Raw genomic sequence first — 26,217 nt, forward strand, 5'->3', positions numbered from 1 at the left:
ATATTCATAGATCCTTATAATAAATAAGATTTACAAGATGTTTAAAATGTTCCAGGGACTGTGTTAAGGATTTTACATCATAATCTTATTTAATACAGCCAACCCTAAGGTATATACTATTATCTCCACTTTGCAGGTAAGGAAACTGAGGCTTAGAGAAGTTAAATGATTTGCCCAAGGTGGTAGAGTAACATTTGAACCCAGGTCTGACTCTAGACCAGGGCCTGAATTCCTAACTATTGTGCTTTATTGCCCCGTTTGATGAAATCCTGCCTTTGGTGGTGAAAATAAGCTGTCATACATATCTTCCAGCAGACTACTGAGGACTAAGAAAGTGGTGAAAGCATTAAGAACCAAGTCCCTGATGAAAAGTTACATGGAGTCAATTGGGAGAGAACGTCAATCACAATTGAACACATAATTACAGAAACAGAAGTATTATATTTTATTCAGACTAGCTCCTATAGATATCAAGAATAGTTAACAGTATATTTTATGCTTTGATATTTCAACAGGAAATCAGAGTGCACCCAGGGAGTAAGGGGTTCTGCCAGTCAGCTTGCTTTGGTGGGTGGGGGTGGGGGTCAGGGAAGAAAGGTCTTTGAGGGATTGTGGATGAAAAGTGTGGCACTTGATTTAGGGGAGTTATAAATGGAACTGCTTTCATCTTGTCCCTGGATGAAAGCCCTAAAGCCCTGGTTTAGGAATCTCAAGTCCTATACAAGAAGGAACAAGTATTTACTTGTTATCTGTTTTATTCAGAGTATTAACTCAAGGTTAAATAAGACCTTTTGTTTTGATTGCAGAGGATAGGCAATACAAAGAAAATTACTGATCATACATACACCTGACCAGTAAACGTTTACATTCATTTTCCCTCAATAGACTTAACAAGGGAAGGGCAGTTTAAGGGTAACACGATGTTATCAGGAGCAGTGGTCAAGTCTTTCACTGCCTCAGCAGCTGATGATTCCCAGTAGTGATTTCTGCTAGCAAAATGTTCTTCCTCTCAGGGTGAAGGGTGGTTGGAATCACCTAACAGTTTGTGGTTGCAGAAAACTCAATTCAGCATTCTCCAGAAAAGACAAAGAAATGATGTTCTGCTCCAGGTTTTTATGATAAAACTTAGCAATAGATAGTTATCAATGCTTCCATCTTTCTTTCAAAATTAGCAAGTAACTTCTTACTTTTTAGGTAAAAACACATTTTTCTACCTTTAAAATTCTTTTCTCAAAACAAAATGTTCAAAAAGAAGTTTTATATTAATTTGTTTATGACAATTATTAAGAACAAAATATTTTTCAGTTTGACAAGGTTGGGGGGATAGATGAGGCATTCTTTACAAATTTATATATATCCAGTCACTGATCATGTGCTAGCCATTTTATAAAGGTAGTCTCATTTAACATCTGACCTCCCCCCCACCAACAAATCTTAAAGTGGCATTATGACACTAGTTTTACTGAAGAAACACACTCAGAAAAGTCACAGTTGCAAGGCAAAACAACAGGAAAAACCGCATGATGCGAACCTAGTTCTATCTGAATAGACTGCACATTTTTATACTAACTGAACTAGTTGACCCTTGAACAACAAGGGTTTGAACTACATGGGTCCACTAATATGTGGATTTTTTCCCCAGTAAATACAGTAAGTATTTTTCTTATGATTTTCTTAACATTTTCTCTAGCTTATTTTAAGATGACTATATAATACATATAACATACAAAATATGTGTTAACTGACTGTTTATGTTATTGGTAAGGCTTCCAGTCAACAGTAGACCATTAGTACAGCTGGCCCTCTGCATTCACCGATTCCCAATCTCAGATCGAAAATACTGTTTTCAATCTACAGCTGAATCATGGATGTAAAACCGGCAGATACAAAGGGCCAACTATAGTTAAGTTTTTGGGGAATCAAAAGTTATAATGAATTTTCTACTGCTATGGGAGTCAGCGCCACTAACCTCCACATTTTTCAAGGGTCAACTATACATTTGTTTCTCTTATGCTATCTTAAGCCTTATGACACTTAGCCTAGTCCACCTGAAACATGAATCTGGATTATTATGTATTATCTGAGAATGCCTCAGATTTTCGAGTGACGCCATGGGTAAAAAGCAATATACTAAATCTTAGTCATGGGTCTTGGGGACAGGCATAGGACATTGTTATATAATCTAAAACCAAATAATTTTTCCTCAAAAATAAATCCTTCTCTGAACTTTATTTTTGTCATTATCAGTGTTCTAGTCATCCAGATTTAAAATTCTTACATTTAATGAAGGCATAATCAGGACTTATAAATTAATGATGTGATAAAGACAATGCTAATTATATGACCAATATTTAGGAGCACAAAAGATTCCTGAATGAATTCCATGAGGTAAGAGACTTGGTGAAGGCTTTTCAGAGGAAGTATATGAGCTGGCCAGTGACCAAATCCTGTTTTGCCCAGAGAAGTTCGGGAAAAGGCTTCTGAATAGTGGATAAAAGTTTGAAAATATATAGCTTCTTTCCCACTACATCCAATAAATTACCAGCTTATCTGGTTCTTCCTTCACAGTATATATTTTTTTATATCTGTCCCTTTTCTTCACCTCATAGTTGTATATTACTACCAACCACCTCATGTATACTATGTGTTACTATGAAATTTCTGAATTAATAGTATTTTCTTTCTTTTAAATACTCAAATACCACTAACTTTTAAAAAATCTCTCCTTTTACACAACCATGGAAGCTTCAGAAGTTCCCTATTGCCTCTGAAGTATAAAGTTCAAACTTAAAGTCTTCCGCAATCTAAGAGCTATATACCTAAGTTTCCCCCCTAGAACAACCAAAGCGACAGATGAAATAAAAATAACCCCGGTATATGTTTAAAGCCATCAGCAAACTTACTGACCACTTACTGGGTGGAAAAGGCAGGGCCTCTGGAAGGTACTGGAAAGACAGTTGTGAGTCATTCACAAATCTCTAGGGGGTTTGCTATGGTAAATGAGAACTAGACATGCACATAGAAAACTAACTTTAGAAGAAAGCATCCGTCTCATAAGGCATACTGTAAACATGCTTAGTGTTTGATGGAGAGATGGAGAAAGGGCTTAACCTGGACTTTCGTTACCTATATAAATAAATGCTTTTTTGCTTACGTGGTTTGGTTTTCAACTCAAAATTAGAATGGACACTGTTAGAGAGGTCTTGTTCGATTCGACATCTACTAAGCACAGTATACTGAACAGAAACTATTCTACTGAAATAGGAGAAGGCACAACTTTTCTTTGCTCTTAAGTCAGCCCCTTCTCCAAACACTACAATTAAGGCCTGCATTCAAAACAATAAATGAAGAACAGAATTCATTGCTAGTTAAATAGAAGGGCAGAAGAAAAGGGAGTATTGTGATAGAAGTTAAAAATGTACTTCAGAGCTTCTATATATCTGGAAATGTTATGGAAACTATAGAGCCATTATTGTATGAGTGTTCAGATACTTAACATACTGAAATATGAACCAGAACAGTCTATTTATGATTCAATCAATTCTTTAAATGCAATCAGAGTGATTTTTTTTTCAAAACACAGATCTAAGCCTGTTATCTCTTCAATAAATCCTTCAATGGCACCCCATTCTTCTTAAAGGACTACAAGAGCCTATATGGCCTGACTCCTACCTATCTTTCCAGTCTCTTTTACTCAACTCTAGCATCACTGGCCTTTTTTGTTCTCATTTTCCCTACTGTAGTTAACTCTTATTTACCATTCAGATCTCAGTTCACTTGTCACTGCATAGTTAAGAACTTGATCAGAGCAAAACCTCTATTATAGTACCCTGTACTTCTTTGGAGCATTTATAACAGTTTTAGTTTCATATTTGTGTGATTATTTAATGTCTAGCTCTACCATGGACTATAAAGTCTATAAAGGCAAAGGTTTTCGTTTAAAAATTTCCACATAATAAAAAATATGTAAACTGTTATTTACAATGTATATGTCACTTTAAGTAATTCTAGACTAAGGGAAAATCCAGGAATAGCATTAATCCTCCTAGGCACCACTACTTTAAAACCTACACTATGGCCATGCCCTGAACGTGCCCAATTTCATCTGATCTCGGAAACTAAGCAGGGTCAGGCCTGGTTTGTACTTGAATGGGAGACCACCTTTGAATACCAGGTGTTGTAGGCATTTAAAACCTATAAAACATCTATGTTTAAACAACAACCTAGCCACTCTAAGCCTTTTCTTATCTATAAAATATGTATAACCTTAAAGATGAGCTACACATGCTAAGTCAAAAAAGATAAAATTCTTAAAACCATGTCAGGCACATGGCAAATGCAAAATAACTGGTGCCTATGAATAATAAGCCTTAGTCCTAATTAATTCATATTTATAAAGTATATTTCTCCAAGGATTTGATTTATGTAATAACAGAACAATTCTGATGTTCTTTCAAGCTGAGGATAAATGAGATGCAAGAATTGTTACATCCTTTAAAACAATTTTTAAGGTGATGATATCATATTTATCAGTTTCCCCCTATTGTTTACTATAACCCAGATTTGTTATTTTTTAAAGATACATACAACCATTAAAACATGTATTTAAAATACACCGATACATAAAATTTATCTTAAAAATGCACATTTTATTTCGGTAGCCAAAGACCATCAATCAAAGAAAGAAAAGAAAACTAATATCATGAAGAAAGACAAATCTATGGAGTGGTTTACAGGAAGTGAAGAATGAGATGGCTCAACTAAACCAACTTGGAATCATTAACTACAATATGTCAAACTAACTGCAAGACAAGTGTCAAAATGGGACATTTAAGCAGTTTTGAAATGTTATACATCTTTCTTTAGATTTTGTTACTTTTAAAAATTATATGTAAAATTTACACAAATCATAGTAATACCTAAAATACCAATCTATGGAAGTAGTGATCTGTAATATAAAGTTCTATTTTGATACTTTTCTGTCTTCCAATCAGTTGCTGTCATCTGAGGTACTCAGTTAAGTTGTGGTTTGAACTTCCTCAACTTGACAAGAAAAGCTAATTTAAGGGGAGGAAAAAGTAAGGTTATTACAATAACTTGAAGAAAACATCATTTAATATATCCTGAAAATATTACTCACCTGTATGACCAGTTTGCCAGTGTATAGGTCTAGCAATATAGGGAAATGATCCATATGGAAAATGAGAATGTGATTCTTCTGTTGTAGAACAAAATATATAGTATAAGCTAAACAAAATATTTCATAATTTGTTCATAAAACTGTTAAAATACAAATTACTGTCCTTTTACTGTAAGTTTTTCTTTTACTTTTTCTTTTCTTTTTTTTTTTTTTTAGCATTTGTTTTGGAGCTACTCTGCCAGTTATCTTACAGAAACAATTTTCAAGGATTACATGATAAATTTATATATGGTCTTATAAACAAATGGATAAGCCCATATTATAAATCAAGGAATAGTTGAAAACTTGTTCATGGCATAAACAATGTGTTTATACAACAAGAACCTAAATTTAAATTTTTGAAGAATTTCAGCAGCATAAGTAGCAAATATTAGCTATTTGCACAGCAGGTCCTATTCTTTCTCTTCAATAATAATCACTGATATAAATTTTAATAATTTTAAAAATTCTTTAGTATATATATAAAATATTTCACAAGCCAACCCCTTGTCACAAATAATATGATTATAAGAAGTGCAGTTCTTCAAAGGTATCAGAGCTTTACATAAAAGGTGGGAGTAGTCATTACTTTATCCCTTAGAGATGTCAGATATCAATTTAGATATTAAAAATAAATCCCTGAGAAATATTTTTAGAATTTATTCGTCAACACAGGAACCTATTCTCCATTTATTATTACAAACACATGTATAAAGTAAAATTGAAGCTCACCATGGTCATCCTCTTGAAACATCTCACTTTCAATTCCAATTTTCTTTTGAGATTGTAATTGTAAATCTGTGTTGATTTTAGGTTCTAGTTTTTGAGCTAGAGTTCCATTTTTCTGTTTTGCAAGGCAAACCAGCCAATCTCTGACAATGACTTCACTTATCTTTTCACACGAGAGAGCAAGTTCACAGATGCGAATTCCATCTAAAAGTTCAATCACCTGTGTGATACTTTCAAAAAAATAAAAAATGTACTTTAAATTCCTAGTGTAACAACTTTATATTTATTAAGTTCACTATACCTCTTCCTCAAATTTAAATGCTATAGTTAAATGAAGGGGGAAAAGTAAAAATGCAAGTTAGGGCACATAATAAGCAATTTCACATAATACTAGGGAAAAAATAGGAAAAAAAGGAAAAAAATAAAGAGATCATAATTTAACAATTATTCATATTACTTTTAAAACTTTTCTTCTAAATTGCTCGAAGAAATATGCATTTTATATTGCTGTTTATGTAAAGAATGATTTAACAGCAATATAACTGAACTTGGGACATTTGTCATTTCACAAGTTTTATGGGATGATGTATAAATCTAACTCAGTTACAAAATGAACATTTTTAGCCTAGTACTTAAGACAAAATAAAAGTGTGTTTAAAATCACATTACAAATAACAGCCACATCACTCACTTCGCTAGATATACAGCACATATACCACCCTGTTTAAGATTTGGGTATAAAACAGGCAAAGCAACTTGAGGATTCAACATATCCAAAGCTATCTGTGGGGAAAAGAAAAGAGAATCAGACTGAGTTCTGTTTAAGTAAAGCATAGGTTTTCTTTGCTTATGTGGTACAATGACATAGTTTTAGAAAGCAATTACCTAGTGAAGTATTTTTTTAGAATATAGTACTATGGTCATTTTATTGCTCCTAAAAAGATACATTTATTATTATGCAATTTGTCACAGTACTTGACAACACAAAAATCGTAATGACATATCTTGTACTAGGCAATACTGATAATACAGGAATCTTTATCTATATTTAGATACATACAAATACCTACATATATACAAAATTTTGATGCTTTAGTTCAGCTTTTGGCTTATCTCGAATATGTATTTTTATGTTCAAAAGTTCTGAATATTTTAGAAATTCTAAAATATAAGAATCATGTCCCTTATTTCTTTATTCTTAATTCAATTGCAGACTATAAGGCTGTACTCACAAAAGGTGTCAAATGACTATAATGAGTAAAATTTTCCAAAAAAATAATTAAAAACAAAAATATGGTCAAAATAGAAAATAAAGTGACTAAGTAACTCCAGACAACTGGCACATTAATATATTTACTAAATTAGAAGTTATTCTATTGTTTATTTGTTTTTTAAAAAACAGTATTGTGTCAAGGAACATCATTCATTATGAATTTGAGCACCTTCCATGTGCCAAGCATTTTGCTAAGTGATAAGGATACAACAGGAACTTACTTACTATTTTGTTTCATGGGAACTTATATTCTATTAAAGGAACAGACATTAAACAAATATCCAATAAATGTGTAAGTCAGAGGGTGATGAGTAACATAAAGAACTCCAGAATTATAAAGCAGAATATGAGAGAGAGTGACAGAGGGCAGGGAAAAGGAGTGAGTGGTCTTTTGTAAATAGGCTGGTCACTGAAGAGACCTTAAGAAAATGATTACGCTTACCCCGTGGAAATTTAGGGGGAAAGTGGGCTCCAGACGGAGAGAACAGCAAATTCAAATGCTCTGAAGCTGTAGGATACTTGGTGAGTCTGAGAAGGCCACTGTCACTGCAGTGGAGACAAAAGGGGGGGAAATGATAAAAGATGAGTTCTGGGTTGGTGGGGATGTGGTGGGATTGGGGGAGAGACAGTTATGTAGAATCTTACAGGCTTTAGCTTTACTCAAGAAGAGAAAAAGCCACCTGAAGAATTTTAAAGAATGATATAATCTGACTTTTTTAAAACCTTTTTTTGTGGTAAATGGAACAAAATTTGCAATTTTAAGTATGTAATTTAGTGACATTAAGTAGTTTCTTACTTATTTTTTACATCTATACGTAGAAAAGACAGAGCAAGGGCAAGGAAGGATTATGGTGACCTGCAACAGCAAATAGCATTGGATATATTGAGAAGTGGTATAAATTTTAGAAAGGTGGAGCCAATTGGAATTAGGATTGGCTACAAGATGTGAGAGAAAGAGAGGAGTCAGAATAAATTCAATGTTTTTAGGCTAAACCACTGAAAGAATGGAGATGTCATTTACTAATGAGAAAAGCGATTAAGACTACAGGAAGAAATAATCATGAATTCAGGTTTAGACATGAGTTTAAGTTGCCTTGTCAAGTAAAGGTCTCAAGGACTGAATCAAAGGATTAATGTGATAGACATAATTCTTTTTTACTTAAGTTTTACTATATTATTGACATGGACCAAAAATCAGAAAACCAAGAAACCTGCCAATCCTCTTGAATGATCTATTCTCAACAACATTAACTATTCATCCAGTCACTCAAACCAGAAACTTGGAGTCATTTTCTTCACTTTGAATTCTCTTTAGAGAATCTTTGGGGTTTTATGCTTCTGTTTGAATTAAAATTATCCAGTCCCACTAACCTACCTCAAGTATTTCTCAGAATCATCCTACTGCTATTACTTTAGTTCAGGATCTCGCCATACCTTGCTGAAATAGTACAACAGCTTTCTATATAGACTCACAGCCTCCATTCTTCCACCAGAATCATTCTAAATCAGAAATCTGGATATCCTATTCCCCTAAAAACTCATTAGTAGTCCCCATTATCTATAAGATAATATCCATATACTCTAGCTTGATATACATAAATGTATTGTTCTTCAGTATTTAACTCCTCATGATTCCATCTGCAGCTTCATCTCATTATACCCAATTCTAGAGCCATGGTGTTCCATGCTTCTGAGTCTTTCTAATAATTGTATGTCTATCTTTTCTTCTAGATTTAAAGCTCCTTTAAATGTATAATTCATTTTTGTCTTAGCATAGTGCATGGCACATAACAGGTCTTTAATAAATGCTTGCTGAATCAATAAACGAAATGGTTCAGCAATTCCGAGGAGGATGATAATCCTCCAATTAGATGATTAGGGTCCATTCCATGGAGGAGACAACCTTTGATTTAAGCTTTAGAGGAAAAGTAGAATTTATACAGCTAGAAAACAGAAAAAAGATGAGAAATAATAATGATGCAAATCACAGCTAATATTTAATGGTTACTTTAAAAATTTTTAAAAATTAAAAAAATATTTAATGATTACTACATACTAGGTACTGTTCTATGAACTTTACGTGAATTATCTCAATCTTCAACAACTCTATATAAAATAGGTACTATTATTATTATTCATATTATTTTTTCTGTTTAATACATAAGTTGACTGAAGTGCAGAAAGATTAAGTAACTTACCTAAGGTCATATTGGCTATTATGGTGCCCGAGAGTGAACCAGGCTGAATGGACTCCAAAACTTACTTCCCTCTGTTCTCTCCCTCCTTTTCTCTCCTTAGAGATAATCAGTGTCCTGAAGTTGGTAATATTCCCAAATAATTTTATACTTTTACAACATATGTATATAGCTATAACACATGCTGTTTTGTGTAGTTTAAAATTTTACATATATGTGGCCATTCTACATATTTTTATTATGCTTTCTTCAATTAAGCACCATGTCTTTGAGATTTATTGATGTAGATACAGTACATTTATTTTACTATGTTAAATAATACTATTGTTAGTATTCCATTGTATCTCTTCCTTTTCTGATGGTCAGGCTGTTTCCAAAATACATTCAAATTTGTTAAAAATCTTTTATTAGCCATTTTCTCTTTTTCTGTTCTGTCTTTGTGAGTTAACGCTTTTATTCATTTACCCTCATTTGGGATGGCAGGAGTACGGGCAGGTTAATTAAAGGGCTGGAGAAGAAAGGAAGGTTGAGGTCAGATTCTGACAGACACCATAAGTCTTTGAATGAAAAATTCCTAATCAATTTTTCAGCTAGAGAGTGACAGTATCATAACTAGATTATCCTAAAGATGAGAATGGATTGCAAGTGTTATGGCCTACGAGGTGAGATGGCAGCCAAAGGGAGCGATATTAATTAGGATCATAGTAACCACAAATCAAGCGGTGGGAACATGGACAGAAACTTATGTTTAAATACACCTCTTGATTTTTGGTTAAGTGCTGCCATCAAGCAGTACTTTTCTCAACTGACGATTTGCAGAGGCTTTCTTAAAGAAAGGGAAATTCTTCATGATTTAGCTTTAACTTAATAGTTCTGTATTATGATTAATTTATTTACAAACACTAACTATAATTCTTTGCCTCTCATAGTATATAACTTCTCCCAGCAGCTGACAACTCTCCCTTTATGTTCTCTCATACTGAGTATTCATTCATCTGGCACTGTTATTCAAGAGAGATTCAACTGAATAACTCTAGTAAGGAAGATTCTTTTATAGGTCAGGGATGGTTCCGCAGATCTCTAGAAAGCTTCAACAATATTATTAAAACCCTTTGTTGTGTTTCATGCTCATCAAACAAAATTCTGACAACCAATTAACCTCCCAGGTAACTGACATTCATATGGATGGCCAATGTGGAGCAGTATTTTCCCCCCTTATTAAACTATGATACACAAGCCAAACAAGGATGAGGAAAAAGAACTGTAGTCTTTGTGTCTAGGAAGCTATGCCACTAAAACTATAGGCTTTAGATAAAGAACCAGTCTTAATAAAAATCATTACTCTCCTCTTTGAACTTGGCTTCATTTCTCACCTAGTTTCCCTTATAAAGGGCCTGAAATAATCCAACCTTTCAACAGCCAATTAAGAAAAGTGAAGAAGATTCCTTAGTGTCAAGCTTTGAACTGATAATGGCATCATCAAGGATAAAGCAATTTATACTACAATTCTAAAACTCTGAAGCCAACTACTACCGCCATGTCCCACATAACCATCACTAGTTACAGCTTAAAATATCATCCTCTGGTCATCTGTCCTTTCATCTTCATACTACTGCAGCTCTCCCAGCTCAACCTTCTACTGCTCCTCTTCCTTACAAATCCCTCCATTCTACTTTCTAGGCCTTTGTTCATGATAAAGCCTCTATGTTCAAATCATTAAATGAACCGTCCTCTGCATCCTGACTTTAACTGTGTAAAGATGCCTCTTGCCTGTTCCCTCTCAAAGGGAGGTTATTTATTCCCTCAAATCTTACAACATGAAATCAGGTGCTGGGCTCAATATGCTCCCAATGCTGCTTCCAAATTATCATTTATTTAGGCTAGGAATGATGAGGTTCATGATGCTCAACTACTCTGTGGTCAATACTCCATATTTATTGACAACTTTGGAACCTGATTCAGTAAGTCTCTCTGCTCTAAATCCCACGATATTGAAGGAAAATATCCCTCCCACTCCTGAGATCGAAATGGGGCAAATAATGAGGAAAGACCCTTTCCTATACAGAAGAAGTGTGATCCTTGTTTCCTTTGTACTAAGTATTAGGTACTATTAGGACACACTTTAGAAAACTCACCGCATCAAATGTTAAAGATTTTATGTCTTCAGTTGCTCCTGAAATGTCCTTATGAATAAAATCCACATTGTCTGGCCACTCTTCTACATGACTTATTTTCCATGAATCACGCCAGTGTTTGTAATTCTTCTTAGCCAGTTCATGGTGGTCTTTTCGTATTTCGAAACTTATGACTCGTCCTTGTGATCCAACTTAATTTTAAAAAACAATTTATGACATAGTATTAATCAGTTGATAAAAGTAAAAATTTTATTGTGAAAGGTATTAATATGGAGGTGAAAAAATAATTCAAATAGTTCAAGATTACAAAAGTCTCTATCCCATCCCAGATCCTTAATCAGTCTCTCTCTTCAGAGGAAACCGTGAGTAGTTATATACTGTTCCCAAGACAGTTGGTGCCTATATAAGTGTGCAAATATCTCTTTCTCTCTGTTTTTAACACATATTATAATGTATTGATTGTATATAGTGTCCTGTATCTTCCTTTTTACTTACGAGTGCCATTTCACTGATTAACAATCTACTGCATTCTTTTTAACAGCCATAATATTCCATTGTATGGCTAAGCCATAGTTTATCTAAGCAGCCATCTACCAATGAACATTTAGCTTATTTATGGCCTTATGATATTACAAACAGTATTACAGTGAAAATTATTGTGCCTAAGTCTTTGTAACATGCCTGTAGAATAAAGTACCAAAAATGGAATTGTTGGCTCGAGGGGTATGTGAATTTTTTACTTTGAAAATTACCAAATTTTTCTCCAAAAAAGATATATTAATTTACATTCTACCAGTAGTGTATCAGAGTGCCTATTTCTCCATACTGTCTCCAACAAAGAGTTATCAAACTTTTCATCTGTGTCTATAAAAAATTGAATATAGCTTATCATTGTAGTTTTAATTTGCATTTGTTTTGTTGAAATGAATGAGGTTAAGCCTTTTGTACATTTAAAAAATATTTGAATTTTTGTGTGTGCCTGAAGAACTTTCAAATTGTTTAGTATAGTAATACTGCAGTTTCACATAAGACTACTGCATTTTAACAATGCAATTAATTTTCCATCCACCTCTACCTGAGGTGATCAGAAAAGTGCACAGATCATAAGTATGTATCTCAATGATATTTTTTATATAGTGGCCACCCTCATGTAGTTATTAGCTGGACCAAGATAGGAAATGTTATTGCACCACAGAAGCCTCCTGCCCCCTCTCGGTCCTTATCCTCCCCAAAGGTAACCACTGTTCTGACTTTTATTAGTTTTGCCTGTTTTACACCTCATAAAAGGAATCACACCATATGCACAGTTTTGAGTTTGGCTACTTTCATTCAACGTGAGATTTAGCCAATCGCATGTATTAGTACTCTCTATATCCCAAAGTTAAATGAATATATTAAAAAAAAATCTTCATCTATTTAACTTTGTTATTTTGAACAGATTGTTTTCTTTGTCATCTAAATTCAGCTCATTTATTCTAATCTCTTACCTGCTCTGGATAAAAATAAGCTCATTCCACCAGAGCCGGAGCCAACTTCCAAAACAGTATCACCTGGGTAGATATTCATCATCGCCAGCAGCATATTCATATCCTATGATTGAAACACAGTATTGGTGACTCATGACTAGCCTATATGTACTAAGCAAGCTCCTTTTGTCATCAAACACTATGTTGGACTTGGAGAAGAAAGAAGTGAAAAAAGGACTAAACTCTGGCCCTACCTAGCAAGAGTTTATATTTTACTTGATGAAATGAGAGATACAAGAATCAATTTGCAAATGAAGCACTTCAGCATAATATTGAAATTATAGACAGTAAACATAATAGACACTCGGAGAAAGGAGAAATCAGCAGATTGCTCTAGCTTAAAGACAGAGTGAAAAATTTAAGTACACAGTCAAAAGATAGAAAAACTTTAAAGAAAACAGAAGTAAACAGAATTTGCCCATCTCAGGAGGAGGGATAAAGAGAGACCTGAATGCCAGGCTAAAGCATTTGAACTTGACCTAGTAAATAACTGGGACATGTCACTGAGGTAATACAAACGGCATTTTATGAAGATTAATCTGAAAGGGGAATACAGAATACACTAGAATAGAGAAAAATTAAGAGTCAGGAAGATCAGTTAAGAAGTTATTATATAATCTCTGCACGAAATTATGAAGTTATTTAGAATTAAAGGATACAAGGAAGACAGGAGGACCTACTTATCAAATGCTATAATTGTAGAATGGTTTTGTTAACAGGAATATCATGAGTGATAGTCATAAGAGCTATTAATCAAAATTTTACCATGTGCCAGGCTTCTGTAACTATGTAAACTGCTTCCATACATTATCTTGTTTGATCAGAGTAATATGAGAAAAGTATCATCAATCCCATTATAAAGATGAAAAATCAGAGGTTCAGTAATTTGCCCAAAGTTGCACAGCCAGGAATTCAGTGGGCAAGTAACAAGAGAACCGATGGTGAACTCCCAAAGACCATACTTTTGATCACTACCCTACACCCAAATGCTATATATATAAATGTTAGCATTGACGTCAACATTCCCCATACCAAACCTTTCAAAGTTGCTAGTAAGCAGCATATCTGATAAGTCTTTACAATCTTTTCCTTCTCTGGTAAAAGCTGCTGTGAAAATTCTAAAAGAAAAGGTAGGGTTTCTATAGGATTCTTCTGTCAAATCACAACAAAATTGAGTATTAAATATAGGTTTGGTTGTATAAGAAAATACTTAACAATTGTCTAATTAAAAGCCAAAATGAATTTTCTGAAATGTTAGACTAAGGCTTCAACCAAAGGATACAGACGCATAATTTTTAAGATGTATTAGTGAAAAAGCTTCATTCCTGAATTCTCAGTCTTTCAGACATATATATCCTCTCCTATGTGTCAGGTGCATGGGGCAGAGGTGGGAGGGGGCACAGATAAGGTCACACGGGAGTAGGAAGCAGCTTGGGTAGTCATTTCAATGGAATGCCCTGGAGAAGGCAGTTCTCTTTTCATGGATCTTTTATATAAGATACAGAAACCTAGTATTATAAAATAAAGAAACCTGAGAACACTTTAGCTTTTCCTTCTTGCCATTCTGGTTATGTGGTCTCAAGGGGATGAGCAGGTTAGATTCAACCATATACATCCTGACAATTTCAGTCCAAACTTTGGTGGGATATTAGCATTTATTCATTTCTCTGCCTCTTTCCAAAAGGGATTTGAAACTACTGGGAAATTCCTCCAAAGTAATGAAATATCACTCTACTATTGAGTTTTCTACACATTTTTAAACTTCAGGCTTTCAAACAAATCTTTCAGTTTCAAACTTACATTTTCTTTTTCTCTACAGGAATTCCAATCTCTTTCCCAGTATTCAATAACATAAATCTAATCCTCAGCCTAAGGTTTTAATAATTGGGCTGCACTTTAGTCTTCATCAAGCAGCAACAATGCCTACTCCCCAAAAGTTCTTATATAAGTGTTATAATCATGCAAATCAGCGGAAAAGATTAATTTAAAAATTGAGGGAATGTTGCCATTTACACTCTAAACCTAAAAGTGCTTGATATTGACAAATGTGAAATGTTGATGTTTCACAAGTATCTTTTAGTATATTTAAAGTTGTTCCCATAGACTTACATTGAATATTAACATAAAACTATGTAATTCTAATGGAGAGACCAGCTTTCAAAAGTCAGTTGAGGTACTCCCTTAAAAAGCATTTCAAAGTTGTAAAGGCTGAAGCGGAATTTTCTGCAGTCCACTTGGGAGATTAAAAGAGAAGTCAGCAACTAGCATTCCAGTATTTCAATTCCTCCTTAGAATGAAACACTGACTTTTTATCTGTGACAAATGGAAAGGCAAAAAGTGCACTAAAGATTTATAACGCTATAAAATACAGCTAATCTCTCACTGTTTTGTCTAGTGATGAGAAAGAAGATGTGGGGAAACAAAAAGAAATTACAGTAGTCATTTTTATAGCCAGGTTGGAACAGTCAAAAAAGGAAAGAGTACTACGGCCATGCCACCCTGAATGTGCCCGATCCCGTCTATTTCGGAAACTAGGCAGGGTTGGGCCTGGTTAGTACTTGGATGGGAGACCACCTAGGAATACCAGATGCTGTAGGTGTTAAAAAAAAAGAGTTAAGAGTGCTTATCTGTGCCCCCTCCAACCTCTTCTCCCATGTGGCACAGTAAAAAAAAAAAAAAAAAAGTCAAGTTTCCTTCAAAAGCTTATGATACCCCACAAGCCTAAAGCTTCCAGGAAGGTTTTCTTTTAAAAACCTGGGTCTATCTTATAAAATATTGATTGATTCCTACTTATAACCTTCCAATGGTCGCCCAAAGCACATGAAATAAAATACTCTTCTCTCTCTAAATACACATTGCACCACTCTCTCCCCTCACCAACCTACTTGGGCCACAACAGGAATTCTTCCCTTTGTGAGAGCACTCTGCTCTTAGATCTTTGCATGGCTGGCTCTTCCTTAATCAGGTTTCTTCTTATCAAATGTATCTCCCTGAAGACCTTCTCTAACCACCTGACACAAAAAATTCTCTTTCCCCAGGTCACCCAACACAATGTCACTGTTAACCTATGTCTTCATGGTACTTAGCACTACCTGAAAATATTTTTCTTTCACTTGTGTGTTCTATGTCACCACTGCCTTTAGGATGTAAGGTCTGTGTTGAGAGCAAGGGCTGTGGTTCGCCACCATAACCTCCCTAAAATAGTGCCCTGAATAGAAAAGGTAGGCGATTATTTGCTGAATTAACAATGAATGATTTCTCATCTTGAAATAGGAGTTGTTGCAATTACAAAGGAATATTCTACTCAAGGGCTACGACTGTAGAGATTAAAATAAACCACTAGCAATGGATAATTAGTATAAGATTCTAAAGGAACTAGGAAGTTTATTTATTAAGAATATTACTTTTATTTTTAGTGTTTAATTATAGTTGTTTTAATACAAACTTTTTTCTAAAGGGAAAGCATAGTAATATATCTATTGTTAATATATACCTCTAGTAACATGCCTTATTAAATTAAATGATTAAAATATCACATTAATGATACTAAAGAATTGTCCCCCAAAGAGTTCAACAGTCTCTTGGGTGCTGAGCTTGCAAACTTAAGAGTTAAGAAACGAATATAAGTACTTATTAAATGCCAAGGGAATCCACATCACTTTATATAGATATTCTCTTCACAAATCAGACTTGAGACTCCCACATTAAAATTAAAATCTGGCTGTTTCCTCCTAAAACTAGCGATCTTAAGATATGTAAAAGTCATATCGACTGGTTAAAAAAAAAAAAAAAAAAGGCCGAGAACAAAAACTTGAAACGTTCTGAGATGTGCTTGAAGTACGTGAATCAGGTCTGTAGCACCACGTCAGTTTTGCTCTTTCTGGAACCAATACACACCTAACTACCATGGCATTACCTTTGGATATGTTATGGCAGGCCCTCTTTTCATCAGTAATACATAGTCTTCCAATGACGGCCTCTTCAGCATGAAGTCCTTACCAGAGGAACTCCTCAGTATCTGGCCAGGGAACTTCCCCACGATATCGCTGAATGGGACTATCCCCCAGCTACTGTTTAAGAGTCCGGCGTTGCTCAATCTAAATAATTTTTTAAATTGTGTTTCTCTCTTCCCAAGCTCAGCTAAAATCAGCTCCCCAGCCCGAAAGGGCTTCTGTCTGGAAGCTGAAGAGGAGCCGTGAAGTTCTTCAACCTCGGTCACGGACGGGGCCAGGGCGGGCAGTGAGGGACCCCCGGGTCCTCGGTGTGCAAGATCAGACTGGCCCTGGTCTCCACTCGAGTCCTCGCGCTCTCGAGGGGATGACTCCTCTCGAGACGTCGCCAGTCTGAGGCTTTCCAGTGACGAAAGACATCTGGTCTCAATGCCGCGGCGGCGCGGAGGGAGAGATGGAGGCACCTCTGCTCCTGGGACTTTCTTCTGTGCCGCCTTGCGCTCTCCCTCTCCATCTCGCACGTCTCTTTGAGAGGGCTCACAACACAGTGACCGGGCTCTCTCGCAGGGCTCTTGCCCAAGGCCAGGCAGAAATGGACAGGTCGCGATCCCGGACCGCCTCCGGAGACGCCGCACCTGCAGCAAGAAGCAACCGCGTCGGCCGGCTGACAGCATGGTGACCCGCGCAGGCGCGGTCTCGGGAGAGTGACGTACGGCTGGGCGAGGCCCCGCCTCTTCCCGGCCCGACGCGCGGACGCAGCCGCCTGGGGGCTGGGAGCCTCTTAGACCGCGGAGCTCAGTGACTGCGCGTGCGTCCAGAGAGGGCGGAGAGATGCAGCAGGCGGCGCGGACCCCGCGAGGTCCTTTGAGTAACTGTACCCTGACGGTGGCTCACTCCCGCGGGAGTTGGGGTGGGGGGTGGGGTGCCCATTTTCTTTGGAATGTGAGTAGAGTTAACAGTTGACCGTTGACAAATCATCAGCCTCGCCCGGGGGCAGGAGGGTTGAGACAGTCAAAACCTGTCAAAGCGCTGCGTAAACTGAAGTCCTATACCAGGGATGGCTCTAGTAAACAGGAAAATGAACATCTCTTAAGTCACCACCAAAATGTATAAGTAAAACTGGCCCCGAGCTGCGTTTGACAGACGAAGTTTGGGCGGGCCACCCATTTACCCGCTTATCCGCTCTCCTTTCCCAGCTAACCGCGAAGTTATCCGCGCCCCACCCCCCCCCGCCCTTCCAAGTCCCCTTTTACTGGGCTCTGACCACCTACATTCCTACCCTGGGTCCAGAAATTATAGTGGCAGTATTCACCGTGTGCTTATTTAACAGATTTAAAAAATAATAACAGTTAAGTATTTTACCCTCCCCCAAACTAGAAGCATCTTAAAAGGATAAAACGCCATTGCTAAAACGGGTGGCAGGGTAGAGGGGTGTTACAGGCTAATTCAGCCCTACAAAATTCATGTGTTGAAGTCTAACCCTCTGTACCTCTGTACCTCGGAATGTGACAGTATTTAAAGACACGGTCTTTCAAGAGGTAATTAAGTTAAAATGAGGTAATTAGAATGGGTGTTAATCCAATATGACTGGTGTCCTTATAAAAAGAGGTTAGACACAGGCAGAAGACCACCATGTACAAGCCCGAGGAGAGAGGCCTCTGAAGAAGCCAGACCTGCGCAAACCTTGATGTTGGACTTCTATCTTCTGGAACTGTGAGAAATTTTTATTTTTTAAGCACCCCCTCGAAAAAGAGGATTAACTATTTTCTGATTCTTTTTTATTGGACCTCTTTAAAGATCGTTTATTCCCAGATTTTGGCACCCTCCAAAAAGTTAAAAATAATTTACTCCTGAAAACAAAACACATATCACTGACTTGTTTGCTTAATATTAATTCAGTTGGCAGTAAGTGTTAGAAATAAGTGTTCCCATTTTATACATAAAAAAACTGACCCAGGGGTATTCAATGATTTGGACACTATCCCATAGCTGACAAGTGGCATGACAGGGTTTCCCATCTAGGTCAGTCTGGTTCATCAGTCCATGCTCTTTGTACTGTAATACCTCTTCTCAAAGACCAGTCAACAGTATAATTGAATTAAAGTCAAAATATGTTCAAAAGGCTGTGAATTCAGTTAAAATTTGATAAAATAAGTCTTAACATTTTTGAAGGCTTAAATGAATACTTTTCTAATCTATGCCTTCTAATATATCAGCCCCGAAGAAACTCCATCACCAAGATTTTTCACTTTTAATCCTAAAAATTAATAATGAAACTGCTCTCCCTGACCCCATCTGCATGTTTCACTTTTGGTTTTGATTTGTTTTTTTTAAGAGAAGTTCTCATGATCAGTCTTTTTATTATCATTGCCAAATCTGGGTCTGAGTTGGAAACTTCTAAATCCTAAGGCTTTCAATTGTTTTTAAATTTATTATTCCTACTATATTGTCTCAAATACTATTAAATGATATTTGGCTGTTATTGCAGAAGGAATTGAAAAGAAGAAGATATATAGATAAAAATATGGGAAATATTTACATGTGTTTGCTTTCTGAGATAAACTGAACAGTGAATGGCATGGCTTTCCTTCTATTGTTTGAATAACAGACACAAAGTTATAAGTATTTCATCTTATTGAAATACATTAATACATTGTGAAACATATTCATGATCTTTCAGAGCATGTAAACTCTGAAAAATACAGCACTATGTGTGTCTTTCTATTTCTGGCTATACTTTTTTTCTGTCTTCCCTATGAAACTGTTAACCTGCACTCTGAAACTATTCTCTGAAAACATAAGGCATCATCACCTCAGCATTTTTATGTTATAAGACCAGAAAGACACTGTCATCTAGTGGCATTTAGTCAAGCAATTACTTTAAAGTCTGAATAGCTGTCAAGGAATACTATGACTGATGACCGACATTTAAAAATCTCCAATCAAACTAGACAACTAATTCTAGCTCCACAAATATTCTCAAGCTCTATGCACATGCTTTTCCACTTTATTTTGTGTAACTTTCCCTGATCCTTCAGGTATCAACTTCACATATCACCAGAATGGTGGCGTATAACAGCTCTGAAAGACAGGGAGAAGTGCCTGTCCTCTGTGCTCTGGTGTGTACTGTCTTTAGATCTATCATGACGTGTCATACTGTATGGAAGTTGCTGTTTATTGTTTCCCAAGTGAAAAGATAAGATTGTTGAGAGGGCTCTATCTGGTTTATTATTATAAATCTGATATTTATCTAGTGACTGGGACACAATATGCCCTCAATAAATATTTGTTGAAATAAAGGAATGAAGAAAGTAGGAAATGATAAAAAACAGCAGCTCTGATACCTGGGTCCCTATACTAAATAATTCAGCATGTAAATATGGTCTGAATATATTTAATAGTTGTATATTTTGTTTTGTATCTGTACATATATTTTGCTGTTATTAGAACTGTCGAAGTTCACAAATTAGTTTTTACTGACTTTTAGTGACACATAAAAGTATCTGAGTCTGAGACTGTAACTGCTTTTCTCTTGTTTTTTCATCTCCATCCCCCCCCCCACCCCAGTGGCTGCTGAACTTGAATCTGGATCTTGTAGAACTTCTCTAGAATTTACTGTTGTGTTAATTAGAAGTTGCAAATCTAAACCCAGAGAATTTTAAAAATTTCTCAGGTATGTGTACAGGTTTTAAAGAAAAATCGCATGATATTTAGAATTAGAGAATCTTCTTACTTATCATCCAACACTACTCACTAAACACCTTTTTTTGTTGTTGTTCCTAAATTAGAGGACATTACGCAGGATGATCTGGAACCGATTTGCTAGGGCATTGTGAGCCATCATTTTAGAATGTCAAGAATTTGTCAGTCCTCCTGGAGAAGATCCTAGATCTTCTTTCTTCCTCCTCAGAGTCTTTCTTTCGGAGAATTGACTGACTCTAACCTCCATCCCCACTACCCTGCTGCTGGTCAAGGTTCAGTGCTAGTCTGGTCCTCTGAGAACAGCCACACTGGGCCCTTCCTTTCTGTCCTCCATCTCTTTGTCAGGTGCCACCAACTCACCCTGCAGAACTCAGTAACCATTCCTCTGATTTTAAAGTGAATTGTGAAGCATTTAAGTTTTGTGTTTATGTTCTCTTTTAAAACTTAAATCTTTGGACTTATCTATACATCTTTACATTCCTCATTCATTAATTTATTTACTTTGCATAATTGAGTCCTAGTCCGACAAATCTCACCTCCGGAAGACTCCCCTGAACAACCAAGACAAATACTGTTCTAATCTTTTTACTATACATAGATTTTTAGTTTTTGTAAAATTGTAGTCATACTCTAATCTTTCCCTTACATTGATTCATTGTATTGTATATTATGAATGAGCATAAACAGAATGAAACTGTAGCTAGTTCATGTACAAGTGTCACTGTTGTGAGCTTTCGTACTATAAGAAATTCTGTTTAATTAAATGACTCTTGTTTGTGTTCTAGAAATTCAAACAATTTGGTGAGGTTGTATATTAGTTAAGATACAGTTTGTCTGTAAGTGAAAGTAGGAAATTCAGGGCTAGGTTGACACCTGGAAGTGTCAACTACTCCTGGGTATGGTCTCTATTCCAAAGCTTACAGTAGAGTTCCATATGGCTGCTTAAGTTCCAGCCATTGCATTCCAATTCCAGTTAGTAAAAAGGAGGAAAAGGGAAGAAGGTCATGGCCTCTTTCCTTAAAAATACTTCTCTAAAAATGCATATATCACTTCTACTTACATTTCATTGACCAGGGCTTAATCACATGGCCAGATCCACATTCAAGGGAAGCTGAGAAATTAGTTTTTATTACAGCCGAACAAAAACCTAGCAAAAAAACTGAAATTCTATTAATACTGAAGAAGGGAGAAATGGATTTGGAGGCAATTAGCATTTTCTCACACAAATACATGCTGTGTAATTTAGGCAATACCCATTTAATTAATGTGTGGTATTCCTAAAATTTGTAAATAAGATATTTGCAATCTGTTGTAAATAGTAGTGGTATTCTCATGTAAAATAAACTGTTTAAAATTAAAATGACAGTGTTGTCTAGCAACCGTGAGCAAATATGAATTGACAAATCTATCAGCACTGACTATTGAAAACAAATATGTGAAGGTCAATTTTGCTGAAGTTATTGATAAATCTGCAGAAGTTAAAGGCTAGAAAAACAAAGCTAATGTTATTCTTCAATACTTTGACAGACCCAATATATAATATGTTCCCCCTTTTTAAAATGTTTAATGTCATTAAAGATATAAATCCATAACTTCCCCCCTTTTGTACTATAATATTTATCACATAATTTATCTTTTTTAACTGGCAGGATGATATGTGTAAAGTTTAATAAAAGAAATATCAGCGTGTTTCTTTTATGGCCTTCATTATTATTTGTTTCATTTCATGTTTGTTACTAAAAATAATTTCATATAGGTTTTTTGTTTTTTAAATGATCTACTCTAGGTATACCTCTGGGATAACCGACTCTGGAACAGATTGTTTAATTATTTTATTATTTTAAATGAAATGATAGAAATCATTATGGCAGTAACTTAGACTTAGATCGTCAAGATTGGCACTGTTTGAAGTTGAGGATCAAGGGAGGCTTTTTTTTGGTAACTCTTATGTTGATATAATTTCAAAACTTGCACAAGGGTCTCCTATACCCATTACTCATATTCACCAGCTGTTTACACATTTACCCTTTGCTTTTTTATTCTGTCCTACTCCTTTTCTGTTTCTTTCTACGTACACAACACATACACACACCCTCTCATTTTAAGGATTTTTTTCGTACTGGCCCATATGACCTCAAACTGTTGCAAAGAAAATTGGAAAATGTAGTTTTTATTCTGGAAAGTCATATGCCCAGGTAAATAATTGCCCCCAAGGCACCCTGAAGTTAGAGGAGATGAGGCAGATCCAGGAGAGAAGACTGAGAAAAGCAGCCACAGAAGTGAGAGGAAGCCAGGAGGGTGTGATGTCATGGAAGATAACCATGCTAATGACAAGATGAGGACTTAGGATGGACACATATATAGCTGTGTGGAGGTTACTAGTGGCCTCAAGAGTTTCGGGATAGCGGTAGGTGGGGATGAAAGTTCCACTGGAGGAGAGAAGTTGAGAAAATTAGATTACGTTTTTTAAAAAATTTTATTTTAAGGGAAAGAAAAGATTGGGATGGTAACTGGAGGGAAAGTATTGTCAAGGGAATTTATTTTTTAAGAAGGTAGAACTAACAGTATGTTGATGAGAAGGATTAAGCTGAGAAGTAAAAAATCGACACTGGTAGAGAGACTTTGTGGAATAATACCCCTGAATGGGCAAGAGAGGTTGGGATCTAGAACTTACGTGAAGGGTGTTCTTTGCTGGGAGCATGGACGATTCATCTATAGATAGTACCACAAGAAATGGAGCAGCGGTGGGTAGTCTGTGATACTGGGAGCTTGTGGAAGTTCTCTAAATGCTCCTATTTTCTCAAGAAATAGGAAGCAAAGTTATTCACTGAAAAGATGAAGGAGGAGATTTGAGGTAATAGAATATATATATATATATATATATATATATATATATATATATATATGAATTCATGTTTAAGAGAGTGGAAGAGTAAATGGACTAGGGAACAATTGATAATAACCTGGCAGCGTCGACTTCCCACGAAGTTTGTGATCATGAATTTAAAGTGGATAAGAGTCATAATAGAGGGACTATGGCTTTTCTCTAGTCACTTTTAGCCACTTTTGGGTGAAGAATTCAATTTTACCAGGCTTGCAGTTTTACCAAGGAAAGACTATGATGTGAGAAAGAAGCTAGGGAGTTGAGGGTTGTAATGAGAGTTTAAGATAAAATAGAAGAGCAGCCATCAGGGAGGGGTGAGGGCTGGTCAAAAGATTGTAGGATCAGTGAACTGATGGTCCAATGTGGTAGATGGATTGGCTGGAGCCTGGGAAGCTAGAGAAAGCAAGATGAAAAGGAGTTGGTAGGCAGAAAGTGGTATGTGGAAATTGACATTATGGAGGTTGGACAGTTATTGCAGTGATAGTGGTCACCTGTGCCCAAAGATGACTTGGGTTGTAAATCCAACTCCTCATTTACTGACCAGTTCTTTACCGCAGTTTTCTTATGAGAAAAAAATAGAGATAGCGATCATTTCTACATCCTAGAGCTATTGTGAAGACTAAATGAATTCATACACATAAGTATCTGACATATAGTAAGTACACGATAAGCTTTTATTTTTGTTTACATATTTGACTGACAAATCTATTACTCTGGCTCAGACCTTTCTTTATACAGACTCATGTATGCTCTTTTATAACAAAAATCTTTGAAATAATTGACAATTCTGCACTCTCTCATCTCCCCTTTTCTCCTCTATTTACAACTTTTTTTCCTCCTATTAAAAATACTTTTAAAAAGTTTCCAGTGAACTTGATCTTGCCCAGTCCACTGGTTAATTTTCATTCTTCATCTTAAAGCATTTGACATAGCTTTGATCATTCTTGCTTCTAAAATCCTTATAAAAATTTGTTTCCAGGGCATCTTATCCTCCTGAGCTTTCATTCTGCCTCACCATTACCCTTTCTTAATCTCCTTTGCTGGGTCCTCTGCCTCTGCCTGACCTCAAAGGGCTGGCACGGTTTGGATCTGTTTTTTTCTGACTATACTTATACCCAATATGATTTGACCAGTCCCACAGTTTCAAATAACACCTGCATGCTAGTGCATCCAAATTTACATCTCTAACTGTGATCTTCCCATATATCTAACTTTCTACTGGTAACTATATTTGGATATCTAATAGGCACATCGTACTAAGCTGTCCAAAACAGAACTCTTGATTTCCACGCCACCCAAACCTGTTTTCCCAATTCAGCTAATGGTATCACCATTTAGTTATTTGCCCAGACCTTAAACATTCATATCTTTTTCTCACAATCAATCCATTTAGCAAGTCCTGTTTCCTATAACTTCAGATTGTATCTTCTCACCACCTTTTCTGCTTTCATGAGAGTCTGACCCATCATTGTCCTTCTATGTTGTCCATCTGCTTTCATTCTTGCTTCTCTATGGTCTCCATCCAGACTCCAGGAGGCCTTTCAAAAATGTAGATCAGTTTAAGTCATCCCAAATAACCTACAATGCAAATCTTACCTTGGCACTTACCAGCTCTAAAAGTTTCAGAGTCTCCGTATAGCCCTGAAGGTAGTGTTTTTTTTTTTTTTTCATCTTTCCTTCTAGGCAATAAGTTCTATGTGGGACGAACAGTACCTGACATTACTTGAATCAGAATGCAGAGATTTGGCGAAATATTATGGAAACAATAAAATTTGTTTATTTGATGTAGTAACGGATAAATCTTGGTGAAATAATAGGACATCGCTGCTCCCAACATTACTTTTACATTATTATGCCTGAATAAATTGTTATGTGTATACGCGACTATAGACTGGAGGTGCATAAGCGAAAATGGAAACAATTGGTACAATCATGGAGTTACTAGTGAATATTTCTTTTTAACATTTGTCCAATCATGCCATTAAAAAGAAAGCAAACGCAAACCTTTTCCTTCCTTTTTTAAAGGAATGGACCCTACCCCGCAGTTACTCCATAAGCCCTCTCTCCCACTAGTACATGTTAGCTTTGGGCCCAGCAGGCCACCGTCCACATGATGGACCCGCCCAACGCTCTCTTGCGTCTTGAAGAGCCATTCCTTCGGCAATCTACGCTCCCTCCGCCCCACTTCCTCCCTCTAGGCCCCGCCCCGCGCCGGTGCGCCTGCGCACAGGCGAACACGTGGCTGCCGCGGAGCCAGAGCAGCAATGGCGGCAGGCGGCGGCGTAGTTGCCGAACCCCTGTCTCCCGCGGGGGTTCCCTGCGCCTTCTCACCGCACAGCCAGGCCTACTTTGCTTTGGCGTCTGCCGACGGTCACCTGCGAGTGTGGGAGACAGCAAACAACCGGCTACACCAAGAATATGTGCCTTCAGCACACCTCAGCGGTACCTGCACCTGCCTGGCCTGGGCGCCAGCTCGGCTGCAGGCCAAGGTAAAGCGAAAGGGACAGCGGGGGGCGGGTATCCGCCCAGGCTTGGCCTCGCCGTCCCCCAGACCCGATGGCGCGTGGCTCGACATCGCGCGTGGCCCTCGGAGGCCCGGGGCGAGGAGGCACGGAATGCGGCGGCGGCGGCACGGAGTCGGCCC

General features: G+C 36.6%; 3 protein-coding genes and 1 pseudogene across 3 annotated transcripts in view; 3 read left to right on the forward strand and 1 right to left on the reverse strand.

Annotated features, from left to right (window-relative positions):
* SPDYA (speedy/RINGO cell cycle regulator family member A) overlaps nucleotides 1-4,770 on the forward strand; it is a 32,952-nt gene extending 28,182 nt beyond the window's left edge. The window contains exon 6 of the mRNA XM_036223951.1: nucleotides 4,662-4,770. Coding sequence (XP_036079844.1) covers nucleotides 4,662-4,750 — 89 coding nt within the window. The 3' untranslated portion in view covers nucleotides 4,751-4,770. The remainder of the gene's footprint in view (nucleotides 1-4,661) is intronic.
* On the reverse strand, nucleotides 422-17,688 carry TRMT61B (tRNA methyltransferase 61B). Its single transcript, XM_016145341.2, has 7 exons — nucleotides 16,954-17,688; nucleotides 12,999-13,101; nucleotides 11,512-11,702; nucleotides 6,600-6,691; nucleotides 5,912-6,138; nucleotides 5,141-5,218; nucleotides 422-5,057 (listed from the first exon to the last, which is right to left on the reverse strand). Exons 1-7 carry the CDS (start codon nucleotides 17,659-17,661, stop codon nucleotides 5,014-5,016), a joined length of 1,443 nt encoding a protein of 480 aa, XP_016000827.2. The 5' UTR covers nucleotides 17,662-17,688; the 3' UTR covers nucleotides 422-5,013.
* On the forward strand, nucleotides 15,519-15,636 carry LOC118606190 (annotated as a pseudogene).
* An 8,112-nt stretch (nucleotides 17,689-25,800) lies between the features above and the next one.
* WDR43 (WD repeat domain 43) overlaps nucleotides 25,801-26,217 on the forward strand; it is a 35,038-nt gene continuing 34,621 nt past the window's right edge. The window contains exon 1 of the mRNA XM_016145337.2: nucleotides 25,801-26,062. Within this exon, the coding sequence (XP_016000823.2) occupies nucleotides 25,838-26,062 (225 nt within the window). The 5' untranslated portion in view covers nucleotides 25,801-25,837. The remainder of the gene's footprint in view (nucleotides 26,063-26,217) is intronic.

The sequence above is a fragment of the Rousettus aegyptiacus genome, unplaced genomic scaffold (assembly GCF_014176215.1).
Source record: "Rousettus aegyptiacus isolate mRouAeg1 unplaced genomic scaffold, mRouAeg1.p scaffold_m13_p_7, whole genome shotgun sequence".
NCBI classification, from domain to species: domain Eukaryota; kingdom Metazoa; phylum Chordata; class Mammalia; order Chiroptera; family Pteropodidae; genus Rousettus; species Rousettus aegyptiacus.